At 48.2% G+C, this 22,878-nt stretch overlaps 2 protein-coding genes across 3 annotated transcripts; both read right to left on the reverse strand.

Moving 5' to 3' along the window:
• Positions 1 to 9,289: 9,289 nt before the first annotated feature.
• On the reverse strand, positions 9,290 to 18,923 carry MIEF1 (mitochondrial elongation factor 1). Of its 2 annotated transcripts, XM_010410605.4 has the most exons (5): positions 18,748 to 18,923; positions 17,266 to 17,414; positions 16,973 to 17,153; positions 14,689 to 14,951; positions 9,290 to 13,614 (listed from the first exon to the last, which is right to left on the reverse strand). In XM_010410605.4, the coding sequence occupies exons 2-5, from the start codon at positions 17,407 to 17,409 to the stop codon at positions 12,808 to 12,810; spliced, it is 1,395 nt and encodes a 464-aa protein (XP_010408907.1). In that variant the 5' UTR covers positions 17,410 to 17,414; positions 18,748 to 18,923; the 3' UTR covers positions 9,290 to 12,807. The 2 variants fall into 2 exon arrangements, with proteins under 2 accessions (XP_010408907.1, XP_010408908.1); XM_010410606.4 differs by lacking the exon at positions 17,266 to 17,414.
• Positions 18,905 to 21,329, reverse strand: LOC120411910 (translation initiation factor IF-2-like). Its single transcript, XM_039571088.1, has 3 exons — positions 21,245 to 21,329; positions 19,460 to 19,705; positions 18,905 to 19,362 (listed from the first exon to the last, which is right to left on the reverse strand). The coding sequence occupies exons 1-3, from the start codon at positions 21,327 to 21,329 to the stop codon at positions 18,929 to 18,931; spliced, it is 765 nt and encodes a 254-aa protein (XP_039427022.1). The 3' UTR covers positions 18,905 to 18,928.
• Between the last annotated feature and the right edge of the window lie 1,549 nt (positions 21,330 to 22,878).

The raw sequence follows: 22,878 nt of genomic DNA on the forward strand, positions 1-22,878 counted from the left end.
CCCGCTGCTTTCCATCCCTGCCCGCCCCACACATGCAGCGCGGAGATTACGGGCTCTCCGGGGCTGTGTGTGTGCGGGCAGGAGGGCGTCTGCCCGCAGCCTGCCGGCCTCACAGCGGCCACGGCGCCGCACGGCCGCAGAGAGGCTTCTGAGGAGCCCGGCTGTACAGCCGCGCCGCCGGGCAGCCGGGAGCATCAGTCTAATTAGTGCCTTCAACCTATGCAAGGGCTGAAAATGAAGTTGGTTATTCCACAGCTGAGGAATGAGAATGTCCTCTCCTGCCATGCAGTTTCATGCTGATGCAGTTGCTTCTCTGTTCTCTGTGCAGATTATCATTCGAGTGATGGGAGCATTAATGGATCACCTATAGAGCCTTGCGGCCATAAAGAGCAGTGTCACCTTGGATAGCTTTCAAAGTGCGGTTTCGCGTTTTATCTGATCCAACTCAACTTGCTTCTAGGAAAGAAGTCAGACCTCTTCCCCCACCCTGTTCCTGCTAAACAGTTCCACCAGCTGGCCTGGCCCCCACTGAGACAGCTCACAGCCAGAAACTCACATGGGCCAACAGTTTTCCGCTGGCTTCAGTTCCTTCACCATCATTTCAGTTTGGTCACACAAGCACTGGACAGCTCCGGTGAGCTCGGAGTTTCGATACCTGTGTCCTCCCTCACTGTGTCAGAGTTATCCAGCTTCAAAAGGTTGATTTTCCACATTGCCAGCCTCACAGCACCATCAGCTCTGAGAGCTGTGGTGGAACCTTGCTTATTCCAACATCATCATTCTGCAGCTCAGCTTGCTCTCAGCTACTTGTGCAAAAGGCTCCACTATTTTGCAGTTCAGGCCTCAGTCGTATTTGTGTAAAACCATAGCCTTCACCACATTTGCTCAGGTCTAACTGCCTGGAATGTCTTAAACGACTGATAATTTGCGAGGATGAAGTGTGACCCAATTTCTGCTTTTAGCAGTCTGGTCTTAGCATTGTCGCTACAAAGCAGAGTATGTTACTTCACATCTGTAACATGAACACTGGCTGCTGAATTAAAAAGGGCAATTTTCCTTCCATGTTGGTTTGTTGCTATTTTATTTTGGTTGGTATTGGTTCTTTCTTTCTTTCTTTCTTTCGTAGCACGGAATTTGAAATGACTCATTAAAATAGAGGAGACACAGAAAAATGTCCTCCGCCTCCGATGCCAAAAAAAGTAGCAGTTGAGCAGTCTGAGATAACTGTTCTGATAAATACTACAGCGGAGGCAGATCTAGCTTCAAAGGACAATTGAGAGGATGCAGCAGGTTTTAAAGAAGCCAAGTGGGTGATTGGCTGTGTGGATGGGTGGACAGCACTTCCATGTCCTCACTGGCTAAGGGAGAGCTCTCACATCCACTGCTGTGCCTGCTTTCCCCTCCTTTAAGTGAAAAGAAAAGGGCAATTTTACGACCATAATAGCAGCTAAATAAACAGAAATGCACCCAATATGTGTACACCCAACCCTTCCTCATGGAAAGATAATTATAGATTTCTCTGAAAGGACTCTGGGAATGTGTGCGCAAGAATCACGTAAGCAAAAATGAAGTATGCAATGAGGAACTTAACCCAGATCTGCCTGTTTCCTAGCTGCCTGCTTTCCCTTTTGTGTGTGAACGGAGGTGGAAATTTGTTCATATTACAAGTTCCAGACAGATTTTCTGTAACAATCTCCAATCCAGAACATGAAATCAAGTAACCAGAAGCCAGCCATTAAGAGAAAAGCATATTTTTCCCTGTTTCCTGCAGGACTGCAGAATAACTGTTGTTAAATCATTTCATGAACTACAACCCCAGTTTCTTCATAAATTATCTTTCTTCTTTTGCAGATATTATGTCAGAGATGTCTCCACTGTGGCTAGAGTTTTTGACCAAGGTGCAAGACAGCACAAATAACAATTTTTGGGAATTTTTGTACAAAAAAAAAAAATTATAAGTATTTTCTAAGCAGAGGACTACTAGCTACTTTCTACTAACTCAAAAGTGTCTAAAAAAGAATTCTTTTCCAATATTACATAATATATTTGTGGCTCAGAGACTGAGCAGCTCTGAAGAAAATTTAATTTACAGCACAAAAAGGCGGCTTCTGAGGGAACACCAATTTGTGGGCATGGTGAGTGACATCCTGCTGTCATGTTAACAGCTTTACCACCGTGGATGTTGTTTTCCTGCCCTGGATACCTGGGCAAAGGGAGCTCCTGGGATCAGTAAGATCCATCCTGACACAGAAGCGAGGGGCCAGCTGCAGGAGAAAGGAGCTGCTCTTCCAGAGCTCGCTGCAGGATAGAGGCCAAAGGCCTGGCTGGGAAGCTGTGAAGTGCCCTGATAAATCCAGCACTGCAGAGAGCCACCTCCAGCCAAACAGCATCACCAGGAGGTGGAAAACTAATACTCCTCCACTCACCCTCCCCCTTCCTTAAGATGGAAAGTCAAGATATGTGCTTAAACAATTTCTTCCTTTTTTTTCTTTTCAAAGTAAACATTGCAAAGGAAAAGAGATTTTCTTCTTCCACCAGCAAGAATACAGGAGACAAACATGCTGAATGCTCTTAGTAAGCACACCAAAGACCGGGAGGACGTAAATGTTTCCATAGTAACATCCCCTCACACAGTCTAGACCGGCTGCATAGGATGCTCTCAGGGACTGTCAGTGGCAGGGAAACTCGTGGGCCTCTGTAGCAGGGGAGCAAGGAGGGTGGGAGGAGTGGGTATTGCTGGGGCCAGGAGGGGAACCAGCACAAGTAACAGAGATGTTTGCTCTTCTCTGGAGCGCTGGGAAAAGGGGAAGGGTCGGGGGAAGATGGGCTGACGCTGCATTGGGAGAGTGCGTGATGGCCATGGTGGCACTGGGCAGGCAGCTTTGGGCCCCCACTGAGCCTCAGTGCCCCCAAGAAGGAGCAGATGGGCTTTCTGCTGGCCCTGGGCTCTGCTGGGGTGGCTGGGGAGGAGACAGCATTGCCTGCTGTGCAGAAGGGTGAGTGTGAGGGCAAGTCCCCAAGGGGATTCTTGTGAGGGATAACTTGAGTCCTTTGAACCTTCCAGGAAGCCTTACCCTGCACTTCAATTAACAAAGCGTGTCCAGAGACCAGCAGGATTTTTTCCTGGAGACAGAGTGCTGAGGAAAACACAAGGGAGGAATGAGGCAAAGCAGAGACATTTTGAGCAATTTTGAGGGAGAATTACCTACAACCTCTATGGCACACACTAATTCACAGTGCTTGCTTGCTTCTCTCACATGGTACAAACAGATATCTGAAAGAAGTTTTCTGTGAGATTCTCATTGTAAGCTCTTTAGGGATTGCTTTATAGATGTTCCATTTTAAAACTAGACCGAAAAGCAAATCTATATGATTAAAGATCAGGCTGGGATGTATTAGCATCCATCTTTTATTACATGCAAACAGAAAGTAAGTTATACATATGCTCTGCCTCGTTTGTTTTGGACTAGTACACCAAATGGGATCTCTAATAAATCATTCATTACTTACCCACCCCCTCACTGTCTTCTGTTTCCATCCTGCTATGTAAATATCCCTGACATTAGAAATGAGACTAATAAAAAAGAGGATTAAATCTGCAATTTACATTTGCAGCTTCCAGTTCAATTATTTCAGACAGTTATGGAAACAACCCTGGTTGTCCACCTACATTTTTCTTACTGAACAAATGTGGGCATGCCAAGCACATGCTGATAGCTCACAAAATACGTGTCTCCAGAGGCTTAGTTACTCAGAATCAGCCAGGCTGTGGCCAGCTGCCACAAGTAAAAGCATCGTGCAAGTCTGGTAAGAGGGAGGTGAGCTGTAACTTGCCCAAGCATGATTTTCCTAAGCAAAGCTACAACTGGCTGAAAATGATGTTTAGCAAAAAATATGTGTGAAGGAGGGAGAGGAGGGGGTGCTGACTTTTGTTCAGACCATTGGGGGATATTTTTAGTTGTCTCATTGTCCAGCCTTGTTTTATTAGGATGAAAGGATTTGGGGGTCAGGAATAATCCTTCATGTTCATTAGCACATGTGGGCTCAGTTTAGGACACAAACAAAAGCCTTCCAGTTATCCAAGCAATGAAAGAACAGAAATGTATTTCATGTCAGCTGTTGTTCTTCATGGGCCTGTAGTTGATGTGATCCCCCTGCAGAATGTGTGCTCCATGTGTATCAAAATGTATGTACCTGTACATTACCAGCATCTGCTGGCATCACATGTGCCAGGTGTCTTGTGCCATTCTGTGCAAAAGGATGAAGAGGAGAGTGACAATGCACACTGCTTCTTTTTAGCAGTGTGAAGTTAGCAAGAGCTGAGGCCTGACAAGTAGGCACGGATTATGAGACTGCAGCATCTCAGCCCAGACACCGGTGGGTGAGTTAACAGCCCATCATCATCACTTCAGTGTCTTTAGATAAAACATTTATGGCCATTTTTATAAAACATCAGACACTTTCAGTGTCTCAGTGCCCCTTAGACCGGTCAGCATGAGGACCCCTTGCTGCAGCAGCCCAGCAGCAATTCCACTGCACTCCTGAACCTGGCTCCTAAACCATCGGCTTTGGCTGAAGCAGGTGGGAAGGTTGTTTGAGCTTATTTCAGCCTCTCTGTTCAGTGAGGGGGGTGCACAGTGAAAGGGTAATACCAGGCTGTGCTCTGTGTGCTCCTCTGGGGGGTTTGTTTCTCACTTCATGTCACTTCAGAGTGTTTTGATGAGGCCAGGAAGAGAGACTGTGCACAGGTGTACCCTATGAGTGAAATAAAACAGAGTTCTAGGGATCTTTTGGGCATGTGTGAGATCTCTGATTCTGGTGCTGGCAGGCAGCTTCAGCAAGAACACTGACACAACAAGTAGTTCAGATGAAGCTCTGAAACTCATTTGAAGATAAGTCACTGTTGAGGCTGTAGCTGCCCAGTCCCTGGGGAGGAACGCTGCAGCCATTACTCAGTAATAATTTTCCACTCTCCATAGGCAGCAACTGCTCAGTGATTTACCAGCAGACTTTGTACTGTTTTAATATCTACTTGTTTACAAAGAAGGAAATAAAAATTCCTGGTGGATACTGACGTAATTGTCATACCATTGAGTTTATAGCTTTTTCCTGAAGGAATGTCATTTTCCCTCCTAAGGTCTCTGTGTTTGGGGATTTGGCAAATTATGTCAGAAAGAAGATTATTTCAGAAGACTTTGAGCCTGTTCTGCTCCCTGCACTTGTACATGGTCTGACAGGTGGCCCCAGCAGAGCTTCCTCAAGTGAGTGGACTGGCCATGGGCAGGCTGGATAATAGTCCCCAAAGAAGACTTTGCAGCCAAAGTATCATATTGAGTAGGTGCTATGGCTTCTCAACCCACCCGCCCTCTTACTGCCATTGCCGTGGTGCTGGGTGAGGGAGGTTTGCAGTTCTCTTAACAGGAGGAGGTTTCTGTGACTGCTGAGAGAATTGGTCTGAGACTAAACCCAGCTCTGTCAGGAGCCAGCCACAGCAGCCCAGCCCTGTTGGGAAGGTACAGCTGGCCTGCTCTTTTGGCATTCAGAGGGTGAGACTTTGTTGAGGCCTTGTCCTGGCTTCAAGAGGAGACATCTCCTCTGGGTCTGAGGCAGTGCTGGTGCTAGTCAGGAAGGTAACATTTGAGCCATTCACCTCAGTCATGCAGTCTCAGTAAGGCACATTTGGATGCTGAGCACTTACCAGAAATACAGGTCTCCCGTAGGCAGGGCAGGCTCACAAAAAGGTAAGTCTGTCCCAGGGCACAAAGCTTGGGAGTCACCAGTCTGCTGATGATACCAAACATCCTCCTTTGCAGTGCAGAGTGATGGACTGAAGATGCATCATTCTTTATTCATTTTCTTGTTTCACATAGAAAAAGAAAAAAAAACTACAAAATAAAATAAAATTTAAAAAAATCCCCAAGAGGAGAAAGGTTCCTAACCCAAAACACAAGTTCATTGCTCCTTGTTCAAAAAAAGGCTGGATGCTTTCTACTACTGTCTCTCTCATGACCACAGGTAGTGATTCAGAAAAGAGAAGGTTTGTGCCTTGGTCATGTCCTTGCCTCAGCAAAAACCACCTTCCCTGTGAATGCCAGGGAGCTGGGCCCCTGCCAGCATGCTCTCTAACAAGCACCGTGGGAGCTGCAGCTCTGCAGCCTCTGGAACTGCTGTGCCTTGTACTGCCTTGGCTCCAGCGCACCTCAGGCCCTCTGAGAGTGCCTCGCTGCTGCTGCAAACAAGCAGCAGCTGAACATGATTCACATCTTATTATCCATGTAAGTGGTGGTACTTACTGTCTCCAAGGCCCCCTGTGCTAAATAAATTCAAGAATCTGAAGGCAAAAATGTCATTCTGCAATACTGCTTCCAGGAACAATTGCTTCTTGCCTTTCAAGGGAGGTAAGGAGCCTGCCAGGGCACTACGAGTTTTGAAGTAATGCCTGTTGTGGGAAAGAGCCTACACAGTCCATCATTTGCCATCTATGCTCTCGTGTCTGTTGCCTCTGAGGTGTGCAATGCTTTGCAATGCTGAGCAGAATGAGACAAGAGGGTTGTACAGGACCAGGATCATTGTAGTGGGATGTCTTATGGGACAGTATCGCCCCTGTGCTTTTGTAGAACAGTGACAATTCTGCCACAGAGAGAGGAAGGGGAAGGGTGGAATTGCACTGAAGCCAGGGAATTGTTGCCTTACAAAAGAAAATCCTAAACAAAACAAAAACACAAGTAAGCAACTTTTGCCCATTATTTGTATGGAGAAGGCTTTTCATGAAGAATGTGGTTAGAATTTATTTATATATATTTCCCCTGAGAAGCTCAGCACTGAGTGTTAATAGACAGATCAAAGAGCTACTTAGCCACAGGAGCCAGGGAAATTGAACCAGGGCACAAAATAAAAATCCATCTTTTACTGTGTTTAATGTGATTTTGTTCAGAACTGACTTCTGCATGAGTACTTAGGAAAGCTTAAAATCATGAGAAGTTTGAGTTCCTTGAGCCAAACTCTGTGTCCCACTCTCTTTGCTGTTTGTAAAATGACAAGAACATTTCCTGTCTACAGAATGATTTCAGATCTTCCCTGCCTTACCCACTGGTCTTACCACCCTCTTTTGCCTTACTGTTTGCAAGATTATTCCACAGGATCACATACTGTAAAGAAAGGAATAATAGCCTGCTCACCACCATATTTCTGGGTCCTTGACATGTGAATAATGCTGTCCTTCTCAGAGAATGCTAGTAAAAATTTTATCCTTGATTGTGTAGGGGACACATTGTTAAATAAGAGCTATTCTAAGAAGGTGTTGAATCTTAAATTAAAAAACGAGAGAGAGAGGAAAAAAAAAAAAAAAACAACAGAGTGGGAGGATATTCTTTGAATCCCTCAGATCATAAACTCAGATAGTAACTCAACCTGACAAGGATAAAAAAGATAAAATCCAGATATCTCAAAACAGTTCCCCAAATGTCTGGACCACAGCAGTTCTCCTAGGGCTGGAAGCCAATACTGGGTTTCACTGGTAGGAGGTAGAATCTCCCATTTCTTGCTTGCTGCATCTGTGGGCAAAGCCCAGCATTTCAACATCCAGTCCGATTCAGTGAGCCATGCTGGAGCCACTGAATAGTCCAGGTAGTGAGCAAACATATTTTATCTTATCTGGAAGAGAAATTCCTTGTTTGAAAAAGGCCGCTCTTTTCTTCTGTGAAACTAAAATTTGGAAGAGGCTCTTTTTTTTTTTTCTGTGAGACTAAATTTAAAAAGCAGCAGCTGTCTGCAGCTTTTCTGAAGATTAGAATATTAGAATAAACCTTAAAAACCATGGATGCAACTAAGTCTTTGGGAAGAAAAAATTACTACATTAATAATGCAGTTCAACAGTAGCATGATAATCTCAAATTTGGGTTTCAGTCATCCTTTCTTCCCCAGTTTAAGATTAGCTACAAAATAGGCTAGAATTTATGTATTTATTTTTAAAATTAAGAGATGCAAAAATAAATAAGTAAAATGTAAACTCAGCTACATTAATATGCAGGACAGGACTGTGGTTATATAACAAAGTGGGCTTTTGCTTTTTCCAAAATTCACCTTCCTCCTAAGCTGTTTGTTCCTTAGGCTAAGAACAAAAGAGGTTCTGAGTCTTTGCAGCCTGGAGAACTATTTGTGCTCTTCTTTGTAGCAACTTTTTCCATACTTGAAATAATTATCACTCCCCTCAATTATTTCTTCTTTACATTAAACAGACACTTATCTTTTGATCTCTCCTCCCTGTTCGTGCCAGGACAGCTTTTATGCAAAGGTGCAAACCACTGCATATATTAACCATGTATTGCAGGCTCTAGGCTTTCCAGGGGCTTTAACTTGAGGGGGTAATACCTGTCACAGATTTCACAGAGCAGCTTATTTTAGCTGTTCCTGTAAGACTCTGTATGGCATGAAACGTGCTTGATCTCATCTGATCTGTTTCTACCACAGGACAGATAAAAGGAAAAAAACAAAAGCAACGCAGGCAAGGGACATTAGAAAAAATGAAGTTGTTGGAGATGTAGACTCCCTTTGTATCATAAAATACCCTCCAAAACAGTTAATTAGAGAGTCCTCATTAAGATAAGTCTTATAGGACAATGTTGCCACTGTAGCATGTCTTCCAAGAGTTAAGGAGCCTGGGACCCATCAAAAGCAGCACGACTTCACACTTTATTTGACATCCAGCATTTCCACTCCACCTTCCCAAGCAGGCACATAAAACTGGGTCTTACTGCAAAGAACTTCAGCACACCAGACATGGGCCCCTGGCAAAGCAGGTTCCTCGCTGCCTCAAGGCTGATGCCTGGATAAGAGAGGAGTGCATTTGGCAGGGGAGAGGCCTGGCACACAAAAACCAAGGTGTGACTGAACAAGGGTGGGGGAGCTTGCACAGGAAAGTTTAATATTCCAGAGGCACGGAAGCCTCTGAAGTCTGGGGAGCCACATGAAAAGCAGGTGCCTGTCCGGGCACGCGGACTATCGGAGAGAGGATGGGAGGCTCAGCGCCACAATTACGCATCATCTTGTGACTGGTGTGAAAGCTGCCAGGAGCCAGGACGCTGCCGCACCGAGCTGATTACTCCCTCGAGACAAGCTGCAAAGTGCTGAGTGCCCAGAGCTGCAAAGGGAAAGCAAGTGAATCAGCAAGGGGCATGTCAGTCCCCAAGCACTGGTGTGGTGCAGAGTTATATCAGCATGAAGGTGATGCACCGAGGTGAAAGCAGAGAGAGATGTTCCTTTGTTTGTAAACATGCCAGAGACAACCAGGTTTCTGTGGAAAGTCATTTTATTCCAGAATTCCACACACTCTGTCACAGATCATGCACTTGGACTTTCCCCTTTGCAAATCCACAGCCTCCAGGCCTGGGAGAGATGGAGCATCATCTCTTCACTTCTCACTGCGTGCCCACATGCTAAGAATGAGGGCCCTGATGGCAGCTTGCGAGGGGGCAGAAAGCGGTCTCCTGTTTCCATAATTGCTTTTATACATGGGAAAAGAAATCCATCTGACTTGAACGATTAGCAGTGGAGCTCAGCAGCAGTGAAACCCACAGCTGAGCAAGTTGGTCCTCACCCTGTAGTTACAGGGAATAAGATGACAATCTCATGGGAAGCTTGTGTGAGCTAAGCTACAGCAGAACACACGGAGACATTCTTGGAGCTGAGGCAGCCAGCAGCCCAATGCACACCCTGGGCCTCATAACAATCAATCTGTCTCTGAGCCGCTCTGCCAGGAAAGTGGCTGGGAGCTGCCCTTTTCACATTCAGCTTTAGGTTCTCCTGCTCTGTGCTACAGGCTTGACCAGGAAGGAGCCTACCTATAGGTAAGGCAGCCCTCCAGGCTGTACGTCAACATGTGTACTGCATTTAATACTGAAAGGTGCCAGTTTGAAAGACTCTGCAACATTCTGTTCGACCCACAGAGTCAGCAGCATTACTGGAGGTTTCCTGCACACTTAATCCTACACCTTCTTCCCTGCTTCTATTGCCCCTTATACCTGACCCTGCTCTTAAAATACTCCCAGCTGCAGTGTCCCTGTGACCCATCACATCTTTGGCCTTTGTCAGGACTGCCACTGCCAGGGCAGCTATTGCCTGCTGTGGTGGCTGCCTGTAGGAAGTGATCATTTGCCTCCTGAGAACAGGCTTGTGGCTAGCTCAGAGGAGGGCAAAACTGAAGGGAAGAAATGGTGGAGATGGTTGATGCAAGTGAAGTGGAGCAGAGTCTACAGAAAAGGCAAAAAGGCAGCTTCAGTCTCCATTTGATACACAAATTGAGCTCAATAGCAGCAAAAAATGGCCATAAAATATTAATTCATTAGGTTGCCAGGAAGAAGTAAAAGCATTCATGTAAAAAATTATATATATATATATACATATACAGATATGTGTGTGACAACTGTTCTCAAATCAGCTCAGACAGTGGCTTCCTCCTGTTTCTATCTCACCTTTTTTATATCTAGAGTTTTAATCATTTCCAACCACATTGCTGTTACAATGTGAAGACCACGGTACTGGAGTCAGCACCAAGTGAGGGGTGATATCATACTGAAGAAATGAGCTTTGGGGGAACTCCTGACAACCCAGTTATTTTAATATTTTTGTTGACCTTCAAGTAATTAAAAACAAGGGGAACTTCCCCCAATAGCCTACAGGCTTCGAGTCTCCTTTGTCTGCTTTTAGGGTAGGAAAGCTGTAATAGGTTAGCCATCAGAAAGGCAGTGGGGGGCAAGGGAAGGAAGAGGGGAAAAAAATCTGGGAACCAGAGTGAAGAGCAATCAACAGTTGACCAACACTCACTGCTGCAAAACTTACAAAACACAAAGTCACACAAACGGGATTCCTGTTAACCTTTGATAGACTACAGACTTTATATACACACACAAACTTCAAAGTACACATCTGGGAGTCTAGAAAATACCAGTGCCCTAAGGATTAAATAATTTAAAATGCAACGTTGCGTTATCACTGTATACAGAATGCTATCTGACACATTAGCTAAAATGGACGGATTGTCCAAGAAAGATGCTCCCTCCCCCATCTCACCAGCACTGCCTCTAAAAAAACCCAGGGTGAAAGACTTCCCTTGGTGGCTCCACTCCTGAAATTCACCTTGAAACTTCTCTGTCAAAGATGGGGGAAGTCCTGAGAGGAAGGGAGGAGAAAAGGAGAAGGATTCCTGCTCCCTCCAAACCCTGCTGCTGCAGTACTCCTCTCCACTGGCTAAGGAGGCTGGACAGCAAGGGGGAAAAAAAGCTGAAAAAGCTGGGAAAAGGCAAATACGTTTCTGTAACAATATCTATGCTGGTCTTTTGAGATACACACACGGTCCCAGACTCAGGGGGACACCTTCTCTCCCACTTCTTGAAGACAGCAGATGGCTTAATGCAGAGTATGAAGAGTCTACAGCCTGAGAGCAGCCATAGACAGGAGCGGGCAGAACTGCACTGCCAACAGGTCCAACCAGACAGAATGGGAAGGTGTGCCCTCACCAGTTTATTACGAGTATTTGTAAACTGGGAGCACTGGAGAGTCAGCACATGGGAATGAGGAAGGGGATGGACAGCCTCAGTTCTGGGGAGGAGACTAAAACACACAGAGCAGATGGCAAAGCTAATATATTCCTAAATACCAGCTCTGTGTATGTACCCTAACACCAGTGTATGGGACAGACCCTTGCTCATGACACCCGTTCAGTTCTATCACCTTTACAGCCTTAGAGCTGGTGAGAATCTGGCTTGTGTGTGCTTGTTCCAAAGCCCTTTGAGGCATGCAGTCTTGTTTCCACCTCCAGTAAACCAGAACAGCCATAAGCTCTTGGGGAAAGGATGAAAAAAAACAATCCCCATTCCCATGCATGTCTCCCACCCCTCCCCTGTAATCACCCTCTCTTCCTCTAGGCCAGAGACTAAAGAGCTGCCTTGTTCTCCACTCCCGAGGCCATTCCCAGCAGATCTGGCTATGCAGGAACAGCAAGCTCTGCTCCTTCAGCCTCATCACACAGCCAGACCACAAAGGTTCTTTCCTCTCCTGTGACAGCTTCAACAAGAATTGCCCATACAGGACGTTGTGTTGCAGTAGACCGGACAAATCTTGGCCCTTAATCCTGAACCCAGCTTGCAAAGTATGAGAAGGCTCCGTAGGAGCAGGAGCTGTGGGAATTCTCCAGTTTCAAGCTCTATAGCCTTAAATATTGCCAGCGTAATCATTATCCACTTAGAAATACAAAAAGAACCCTATCCAAAATATCTCACTCAGTCTGCCCTGCATGACTGGGCCAAAGGGACATAAAAGAAAGGAAAGTGAGACAGTGTGGGACAGCAGAGAAAAAGAAACGGGGCAAAGTCAGGCTGGAGAAAAATAAACAACCTCAGTGCAAGTCTGCTAAAATCATCACTGGATTTACCAGCCCAGTTCCACCTTCTTCAGACCAAAATGGGCTTGCTGCAGTAAGTGGACTACAGAAGAAAGAAATGCATAGTTTGGTTTACTTTTTTGGTAGACACTTAAACTCAGCAGAATTTATGTGATCTCAGAGCTGCAGTTTTAGCCTCTCTTCCCTAGCCAATGGGTACCTGTTGGAGCAGAGACGGTGGAAATGGACCAGTAGCACCAAGAAATTCAGTGGGAGCACCAACTCCACAGCAGGAATTACTAATGAACCAAAAGGGGGACTGGTGAAGAGAGAGAGAGAGGGAGATAGGGAGAAGTGGAGGAGACATAATTTGTAGTAATCAAAGTCTGCATTGGCTAAACCCTATCAACATTTCTGTAGGTAAGGCCCCATTACGTCTGCAGCAAGACCTCTGGCTCTGACAGAGAGCTGTAGAGAGTGTAGCCCAACTCATCCACTTCTTCGGGGGTGAGCTCTGAAAACAAGTTCACCTTGGGGTTCAGGGCACTAGGGAGGACACCTGCCTCCAAGTAGCCAATCAGCCCCTTCAGTGCCTGCAAGAAGCGATCAGCCAGCATGTCCTGGGACCAGTCGGACTCCTCCTGGGAGAGGTGCAGGATGACATTGGTGAGCTGGCTGGCAGTGAGGTGTCCCAGAGCTGGGTTTAGCTTGCACACCGCTTTGAAGATCTTGAGGCACAAGCAGCGGCAGCCAGAATCGCCCTGGTCCAGGGCACGGAGGCGAGCCGTTTCCGCTGGCCGCAGGCTCAGTCGCCACAAGTTGTCATTCTGGGCCAAGCGGTGAGGTTTGGCAACGAGGACGATGTCACCCAGTGTCAGGGATGGTAGAAAGTCAATAAAAAGATGCCGATCTGCATCATACTGGACTTCCAGTGTCAAATCTGCTGGGGGAGCTGCTGGACGGATCACATAGTCCAAGAGACTCCCAATTGCTGGCCAGTTGATGGAGCCAGCTACGACTTTCTCAAAGGTGTCTGCTACAGTTTTGGGAGAAAGGTAACCTCCCACCACACAGCGGTCCCAGTAGCTGCTCCCACGAGGAAAGTACTCTGGGTTTTCTCGACGCACCAAGTAGAAGCCAGGAATGTTCATGATAGTGTCCTCCCCGGGGATACACGACCACAGGTTCTGCTCCAGCATCAGAGGTACAATGAGCTGAATGTGGTCAGCTGTCACTACCTTTCACAAGAGAGAAAAGTTGGTAAGAACAAACTTTCTCTCTCCACATTCATTTTATTCACCACCTTTAGATAGCCTTCTGTCCAAAGGAACCTGGAATAAAGATTCAGCTGTCTCACTCGCCTCTCTGCGTGGGATTCCCAGCCTTCCTTTGTTAAAAGGCACTCTGAAGGACTATTTCCAACCATCAGTGGGATAATTCCAAGGTATAGCCAAAGCTAGTGCTTATGTGGGATGTACTATTTAGAGACCTGACATGGACTGCATATAGATGAATCATTCTGCCTCATATTGCTCTAAGTGCTCCTTGGTTGTGAGATGCAGTTGGCCTAGGGCACGGCAACACCACGTGACAATTTAAATAGGAGACAGAGTATTAAGTTTCTAGACAAGCTTCCGTTGCCATGGTTTAATAATCCCATGCTACAGCTAGGTACACTGCCCTCACCTGGTCTGCTACATTGTTTGGAAAAGGTCATTAAAGATCCCTTTTCACCAGTGTGATTAAGACCCCAGGTCTAAATTTCACTGGACACTCCATGCTGCATTCCAGAGCTGTGACTCAAACAAAGAAGTGTGCCTCTGAATCACTCACTATAGCCATGGGCATCTTGCCATCAGGGAGATATTGCAGCAGGGACTGCTGTCCAATCCAGGTCTGTCATGCATTAAAATAAAATAAAGAGTAGGAAAGACTTACATGAATATACAGGACTTCTAAGGGAATATCATGTATTTGGATGGATATAGAGGGATGGAGAGAAAACAGACATCTACCAGAGAAACAGCAAGAAAAACACAGCTAAAAGGAGAGACAGCAGGGAAGGAAAGAAGGACTGAGATATTTTGGAGAAATAAAACAGCAAAAAGCAAAGGCTTTGCAGACAATGACAGAGCAGCCTGGTCACGCCTGTTCAAACAGCACTGCAGAAATCAAGGCTTGGCTCCACAGTGGGAAAGGCAACACCAGGGGCCTTATTGTTGTGCTGAGCCAGCAGTGCCAACAGGGAAGCCTGAAATGCCCCTGCCTGGTCAGCCTCCTGAATAAGGAGCCATGATGTCCCCAGGAGTTACCTGCAGGTCATCGTAGAGGCTGCCACTGAGGTACATGTCCCGCAGGGGCATGTCCGGCAGCTTGGCGCGCAGGAAGCTGCGCAGCTCCGTGCAGATATCCACGGCCGCCTGCTTGGCCCGAGCCTGCTCGTCCACCGGGATCGCCACCCGCCGCCGGTAGTACGTGAACAGCTTCTCCTGCAGGGACAGACGAAGGCGGGCCTTCTTCAGCTCCACCTGACTCCTCTTGGCAGATGGCTTGGGCTTTGTGGGTCGAAAACAGTCTGCGAGACAGAAGGAAAACTCTTGAGGTTGCAGCTGATTTCGCTGTGAAGTGTTCCGCAGAATGGAATCTGCAACACGGAACTGCGGTCTCCTAGGTCCCAAAAAGCTCTCGGCAGACATTTTGCAGGCTTTACGGAGGTACCGCTCCAAAGGGACGTGCTGAGGAACTTCAGAACATACTACTACGAGCATCAGAATGGATTAAAACAAGTTACTAGATTTGAAATTTAGCCAGTCTAACATTGTGTACAAGGATGTAATTTTAATGGCTACGTGGGCAGTATCTCAGCTCAATTCCATCAAAAATTCAGTGCTGTTACCAAAAAGTTCAAAAGCTTCCCGTGTGATGCCAGATCAGTGAATAAAACACTTTTGAACAACCAGCACGATCTCTTTGAGTTTTTAACATTGAAACAGATTATTACAAATTACCAGAGAAACCCAGTCCTGGCTAGCACATGAGATCAGGGAAGATTGTGCCACCTGGAAATGAAATAGTTGTTGGGAGTCTGATCAGCACAGTTATTAGGATGATGAGATGACAGATCCCGGGGCTGTCCCAGCTCAGGCCATCATAGCTCCAGTGATATCCCCTTAAACCTTCACTGGACAAAGACCAGAGCGCCCACTCTGAGGCACAATGCAACAACACAAGGTTTACATCGCCATCTGAGTTACTAAACAATGTCTGACCTGCACAGATTCTCTGAGCCCCTTTTTTTTTTGACTGGTTTCCCAAAGAAATAAGTCAATGCTTCCCATCCGTTCCAGATTTCTCTTAACATGGACCAAGAATTTCAGAAGTCAACAACGAGAATGAAAGAGGAATTACAGATCTAAGAGATCTTTGGAAGGGCTGTAATCCCTAAGGGGTGCAGGAGAAACCCCCAAGTCAGTGGCCCCATTAAAGCAATTGGCTGTTGCAGATTTGTTTGGCAATGGGCATTTGGCCACACAGCATGTGAGGAATGGCTGACCAAGCTGCACACAGACCCATCCAGCCCAGCCTCAGCAGCTGCTGTCACTTGTCCCACTGGGTTCTTTTGGACAGATTTGAGCTTTTTTCGTGTAAAGGAAATAATGCACAAAATCACAGGGAGCTGGATTTCACTGCCTATTTATGAAAAAAATTATTTTTCCATATTGAGTTTTAATTTACTTCTAATTGAAGAATTTAAGACACCATCATCAATGTTTTTATTACTCAGTCCATATGCTTGGGGACTCCAATCAAATGATCTAGACCCCATTTAAGACAGCTGTCTAGCTTTTTAATGTTTCCTCAGTAGAAAACCTATTGCCATCCCAAATATAACTTCCTTTAAAATAATCTGGAAATCAAGTTAATAGCTTGATTCTGATTTTTAGTTTAAATCTCCAAGTGTAAATCTCTTGAATTGAGTGACCAGGGATAGAAAGTAAAACCATTGAGAAAAAAGAACACATAACAAACACACATAACAAAGCATGGTTGGATTCTAAATTACTGATTATCCCACTCAGAAAGAAAACTACAGGACACTTTCTATAGGCTAATGAAGACAAACTCACTGATAAGCAGCACTAAACAAGGAAACCTCAATCCAGAAATTACTTGGAAAATGGTAGGAATAATATAGGAAATACTGATATAAATTGCTAATACATTCACAGCTTGAATACTCCCCCCCTTAAAAAGATGCAAGCAAACTGGTATGAAAGGCAACAAAGTACTTGAAAGCAAGGGAATAGCTTTCTATGAGGGAAGATTAGCTATTCAGATTTAAAGGGAAAAAATGAAAGAGAATAAAGCTTAGCACCATGAAGTCATGAGAGGAACAAAGAGTGCAAATAGATGACTATTATTGACTAGTTCCCAATGCCAGTTCTGATTCTTGAAGTTACCAGTGGACCTACTTAAAAGAAAAACATAAAAATCCTGGCCAGACAGAGTATTTTCTTCCCTGCATTCTTTTAAACAAATACAGGGTTTATAGGCCTGGATGAGTCTGTGATGCAGGAGTATGACCATGCCTCTTACCTGTGTCTGCAGCTGAAGGATCAGTGGGAAGGGTCTGCAGGGAGCGGCTGAGGCTGGTCTTCATGTCCTGGGTCAGCAGGCGTGAAGAGGAGCCCAGCCAGTTTGGCTCTTCCCAGCTTCTCTTTCCCGACTGGCTCAAGCGAGTGGGGCTGCTGGGAGCACTGATTGCCCGGTCGTACATCTAAACCAAGAACAGTTTGAGTGACCGAGGGCTCGCGTTTTATGCAGGCCATCGTCAGTACCCCGGCTCCTTTCGCTGGCCCCTCGCCCCTCCCCGTGGCCCGGCGCTCACGCCGCTTGACGGCCAGCGTGGCGATGCCCAGCATGGCGGCGCCCCCCACGCCCAGCACCAGCCGCGCGTTGGACAGCACGAAGTCGATGGCTGTGCCGATGCCGTTGTCATCCTTCTTCCCCTTGCGCTGCCCAGCGCCTGCCATCTTACCTGCGAGGAGCGGGAGCGTTACGCGCGCGGCCCAGAACGCCCGGCCCTGCCGGCTCACCCCCTTCTCCCACACCTCACACCCCCTGCTCCCGGGGTCTTACCACAGGAAGGGAGCACCTGACCCTGCAGCCTCTTTGATTATGTTCTCTCAAAGAGCTGCCTGTTCTCAGAAGTGCCAGGACAGGACTGACCAAGCAACGAACACATCCAAATTTGATGTGAGCTTTCTAATAATTGAATAGGTTTCATGAAAGAAAGTAGAATTTACTTCCGCAATATTTTGCAATGAAATCCTGCATATTAAGCAAAACCCTATAACCATCCAGCTATTCTTCTTTTAATTTGTGCTTCTCAACCGAAGCACAGCCAATTTACTTTCTAATTTCTAATGTAACAAGTGTAATTTTGCTCACAGACAAGGCACTACATGGTTGGCCAACTGTTTGTCTGGAACAAAGCAGAATCTTCCCCAAGAACTGACAGGCAGTCTCAGAGCTTCCACTCCCAGATTAAATTCTGAACTGTGTCCAATCCCAGATACTTCAAAGACACCCAAGAATCAAGAGTAGAGATCACAACACATCATAAAGGTAACAGCTCCCTTGCCTTCATTTGATGTTTATTCCTGCCCTAGAGGCTGGTGGGTTTGACTCTACGACAAATCATGTAGAACATTGATATGAGTATTTTCTTACATGTGTACTTTTGTGTCCTCCAATTTCCATTTAACCTGACCTTGAGATTTAAATTTAAAGAGTCTCTCTGGCCAACGTGGCCTCAAGCTGTGCTGGGGAAGGCTCAGGCTGGACATCAGGAGGAATTTCCTCATAGAAAGGGTGATTAGACATTGGAATAGGCTGCCCGGGGAGGTAACGGAGTCACCATCCCTGGGGGTGTTTAACCTGGATGTGATACTCAGTGCCACGGTCTAGTTACAAGGTGGTCATCAGTCAAAGATAGGACTCAATGATCTCATAGGTCTTTTCCAACCTAAATGATTCTGTGATCCTGTAAAATAGACCTTACCACCACTGCACCCATAGGTGGATCCCCAGTGAACCTACATGAAAACACCAAGGAACTCTTTCACTATGGCTTGAGGTCTGTTTTCTGAGTCAGTGTCCAAGATTCTGAGCCAGCCTGCCTGCCTGATTGGGGTGGTTTAAAACTGCCCTTTGTTTTTTCTAAAGCCAAGCCAGGGGGGACGTTCCTGCCTGGATGAACCAAGAATATATTCACTTGTCATCCCCAAGCAGAAAAATCCCTACATTTTTGCAGAGCTCACTGTAACAGCAGCAAGAAGAACGCGGTTATATCATTGGAAATGACCTACCTGTGACCTAATGCATTTGTGAAGAGAACAGGAGAGCCCTCCTGGTGTGCCTGTGGAAGCACCTTCAGGACTTCTTCAAGAAAGTGGTGGGTAGTGAGTGTTAATCATCTCTTCTGGCTGGCGAGGGGATTTTGGAAAGAAAAGGGAGGTAAGTGGGACCAGTGGGAGCTACAGGGAATCTCTAAACCAGGCCCCCGAGCCTGCTCTGCAGGAAAGCCTGCCCCTTCTCCAGCTGCCTTTCCTTGTCCTCCAGCCGCTGCAGCCCCTGGTTCCGGCGGAACTCGCGGCGGATGGAGGCGAGGTAGAAGTCCCGGTCGGTGTAGCGCAGGCCGCGGCCGCGGCGCAGCAGAGCCCGGTACAGAGTCAGCACCGCCTCCCGGGACCACGGGGGCCATGGGGACAAGTGTGCGGCGCGGGCGGGCGGGCGACCTGCAGAGGAGTGACCGAGGGCGGGATCCGGGGTCAGCTCTTCCCGAGGGACCCGCCGGCCGCCTCCTGCCGCTCCGTGGCGGGCCCCGCTCGGTGCCGGGGCCGCCGGTCCAACGGCGCGGGGTAACGGCCCGGGCGGGGCGCGGGGGCCGCTGCAGCCCCGCGGAGGAGCGCGCCCGCCCCGCACTCACCGGGCTGCGCGCGGGGCCGCTCCGGCGCCGCTCCCGGGGTCCCCCAGCGCCGCCGCGCTTTCCGCTTCCGGGGCCGCGCCCCCCGCGCCCGCCAATCGCAGCGCCGGCGCCGCGGGCAGCGAGCCGCGCGCGCCTGAGGCGGTGGCGGCGCGGCGCTGGCGCCCCCTGGCGGTCGGAGGGGAACTGCCCCGCGCCCGTCCCAGGCCGGAGCCCGGGATGCTCCCGGCTCCCGGGAAGCTCCCGGCTCCGGGGAAGGTCCCGCTGGCAGCCGCGGGCTCGTTTGTGCTGGTTGGGCACAGCGCGCTGGGCTGCCGGCCCCGGGACAGAACGTGTGTGCGCTGCGCCACGTCCACGGAATCACGGATTAAAAAACGGAATCAGGTTAACAAAAGCCCTCTGAGATCGTGGAGTGCAGCCTCTGACCGAAACACCACCTTGGCAAGCCAGGCCATGGCACTGAGTGCCACGTCCAGTCTTCCCTTAAACGCCTCCAGGGACGGTGACTCCACCACCTCCCTGGGCAGCCCATCCCAATGCCCAGTCACCCTTTCTGTGAAGAAATTCCTCCTAATGTCCAACCCAAACCTCCCCTGGCAGAGGGAAGTGGGTCGATGCTGATCTCAAGGGACTTCTGGGATGCTTTTTACAGACTAACTTATCAAATTCAAGCTCCTTATCTTTGCCTCCAAGGAACCCCCAAGAGACCAGGGCCTGGTCTGGAAGCCTCAAGGCTCCAGGAGAAGGGCAGTAGCTGGCAGCCTCTCTGGGGTCTGCTTGAGCTGATGGAAGGAGACACCCAAAGCCAGAACCTTTTGCCCCTCTTTTCAGGTGCAAATCCCACTTTTCCGTTCTCACCTTCTCTACTATATGTCTACCCTGGGGCATATATATTTCTCCTTAGCCATCCCCTCCTCCCCAGGTCCTACCTAAATATACAACATAATGTGTTGTGCATCCCCAGGAGGGGAGGGTGAGAGAAAGAGCAAATGGTGTGTGACAGAGGAGAGCCACGTCGCTTCGCACACTTCTCAGCGACACCAGATATGACAGTGATAGAACTGAACAGGAAGAAAAACAGAAGCTCCGGACTGGCTCACTCTGTGCCAATCTCCTCTTGTTCATTTCCTTTCTGCGATAAACAACCCCAATCATCTTGATCTCTCTGTGAGCGAATTTGCCATGTCCCTAATCAGCCCTTTCTGAGAAGGGCTTACTTGAACTGCAGACAGTATTCCCAGAGAGGCCGTGCTAGTGATTTACATAATAGCATTATCATATTTTCCATATTATTCTCTCCTTCTTCCTTCTGCATGCTAATATTTTGTGTGGTTTTTTTTTAACCTGCAGCTACTCTCAGAGCCACGGGTTGTGTGACATCCATGTTCTTTCTTGGCTTCTGAAGAACATCTGGAGCTTTTTAATTCTTATGTGCAATTAGTTTTCTCTCTTCTGACCTTGCACATACCCAGTTGATGCTTGTCAAATATGTGGTGTTGCCAATTTGCCACATTTGCATTTTCCTCAGTCCTTTTTGATCTCCTCAAGAGTCAATAGCTTTGAATCATCTTTTAAAAATGTCTGGTATATTGCTCATCTTTGTTTCCAGCTCATCAGTTCATATACTGGGCTATCCAAGACCTCAGAGGTAGCATTTGTTTTCCCTACACTTAACCTGATGCCAGAATGAAAATCAATCTTTGAACCTTCCTCCCGGCTTCCTGCCTCCTCCTTGGGTTGCTAATTCTCAGAAATACTTCCCTTCTCACAAGAGGGCTCTGTCACCCCTGGGCAGGTGTGCTGACAAGCCCAGTCCCCAAAACTGTCAAGTCTGGATCAAAACTTGAGCAGCCCCATGTGGCAAACCCCTGGTGCACTACCAGTGGGATCTGCCGGGTCAGGCTGAGCAGCGATGGACTTCCCTGCTGCCCTCCTGCCGTGGCAACCAAGGACTGCCGCCTCCATAAGCGCCCCCTCCCCAGCCTGGCCCCCTTGGGTTGTGCCTGTTTTGGTGTTTCTCTCTGTTCTTTCCCCCCCAGGCTGGCTGCCAGCTCCCGGGCCCCTGGCCAGCAGCTGCGTGTGCATGTTGTGAGCTCCTCCACCCACACTGTGCAGTGCTTCCAAAGTGCCCCAGCCCTGGCGGGGACGTCACTCACAGTGCCCACTGCCCAACGTGGGCTGCCCATGTGTGGGCAGGGGCTTCAACCGGCCCCTTCTCTCTTGCAAAGAGGAGGGAGAGTGTCAGGGCTGAGCAGCACATGACCGACGCCACCCCAGCTGCCGTGTGAGTGCCGGACCTCTGGTGACATGTTGGGGGCTGTACACTTGAACTCTACCTTGAGACAGTGAAGCAGGATCCCTCCGTCTCCAGGGTTTCCCAAACTCTGTTGACCTGCTGCACGCAGCTGCTGGGACCCACCCAGCACCCCCAGAGACTTGTGCTGCCCTGAGGGGATGCCTGCCCCAGTGCCCCAATGCCTGCAGAACCCTGTTGCCTGGTGGCTTCTTTGCCCATGGACTCACTGGGAATGGGGTTTCCCCTGTGACTCCAACCTGTGTCACTGTAAGAGAGGGAATTTACTTGCCCTGACTGGGCAAGGTGCAGGCAGAGAGGAGGGAGCACACCTCTGCTGTGCTCCTGGAGAACAATAACAACCTTTGTTACTCGAAATGACCAAGTGAGCTTGAAATATCAAAGGCAGCAAGTGTGACAGGGCACAATAAGCCATGCTGTTACCCGGAATAAGACTAAGACATCCCCTGCTGTCCCCCGTCTCCTTAGGAGTCTCCAGAGCTGCCACTCCTCTGCCGGTCTTCTCATGCTTGCAGCCAGTCCTCCCACGCAAGCAGCCACTGCCACAGGCTTTGATGGCTACCAAAAGCAGCAAATGGCTGCCCCTGAGCCCAGCTTGCAGCCAAGTGCCATGCCCAAGGCTCCCCACCACCCGTGTTGCAAGGGCAGGACCATTCCCAGCCAGAGAGACATCCCTGTGCTGCCTGTCACCAGCCAGCAAACCCTCCCGGGACAGCAGGGAGGTGAATGTGACCCTCAGAGCTGCAAAAGGCATCCTGGAGGGGCTCTGCAGGGATGGGAAACAAACTGTGCTTGGAAGCAGCAGGCGGGTCTCTTAGAGGAGCCAGAAAGCAGTTCTAAAATGCGAGAGGGAAGATGGATAGTGACCCACCAATGCTACCTGAGCTTGAGCTTAATATCCTTATTATCTTCTAGCAAATGGACCTTGCAGGAGGCCTTTTGGCAGTCTCAGCCCTGTTCAACAGCTCTGTTTAATTGCAGCCCTATTTCTTTATTTTTCTCGAGCAGTTGCAAGGATTAATGGCATTTGTACTTCTGCTCTCCAGCTGTGACAAGGCAGGAGGAGCCGAGGGCCAAGGGTGGCACAGGTGGCTTCATTCCCTGAAGCCCCAGCAGCTTTGATGTTGAGTGCATGTGGGAAGGAAGACAGGTGGTGAGGGAGGAGAGACCATTGATATGCAGCCACCTTTCAAGCAGCAT

This window comes from Corvus cornix, chromosome 1A (assembly GCF_000738735.6).
Source record: "Corvus cornix cornix isolate S_Up_H32 chromosome 1A, ASM73873v5, whole genome shotgun sequence".
Classification (NCBI taxonomy): Eukaryota; Metazoa; Chordata; class Aves; order Passeriformes; family Corvidae; genus Corvus; species Corvus cornix.

Coding starts and splice junctions, on each gene's coding strand:
- LOC120411910 (XM_039571088.1), bottom strand. CDS start 21,329: ATGGAGGCGGCAGTCCTTGGTTGCCACGGCAGGAGGGCAGCAGGGAAG. Junction 19,706..21,244: donor TGACCCGGCAGATCCCACTG/GTAGTGCACCAG, acceptor GACGTGGCGCAG/CGCACACACGTTCTGTCCCG. Junction 19,363..19,459: donor CGGCGCCGGCGCTGCGATTG/GCGGGCGCGGGG, acceptor CAGCCCGGTGAG/TGCGGGGCGGGCGCGCTCCT.
- MIEF1 (XM_010410605.4), bottom strand. CDS start 17,409: ATGGCAGGCGCTGGGCAGCGCAAGGGGAAGAAGGATGACAACGGCATC. Junction 17,154..17,265: donor CCACGCTGGCCGTCAAGCGG/CGTGAGCGCCGG, acceptor TTCTTGGTTTAG/ATGTACGACCGGGCAATCAG. Junction 13,615..14,688: donor GCCTCTACGATGACCTGCAG/GTAACTCCTGGG, acceptor CTCTTGTGAAAG/GTAGTGACAGCTGACCACAT.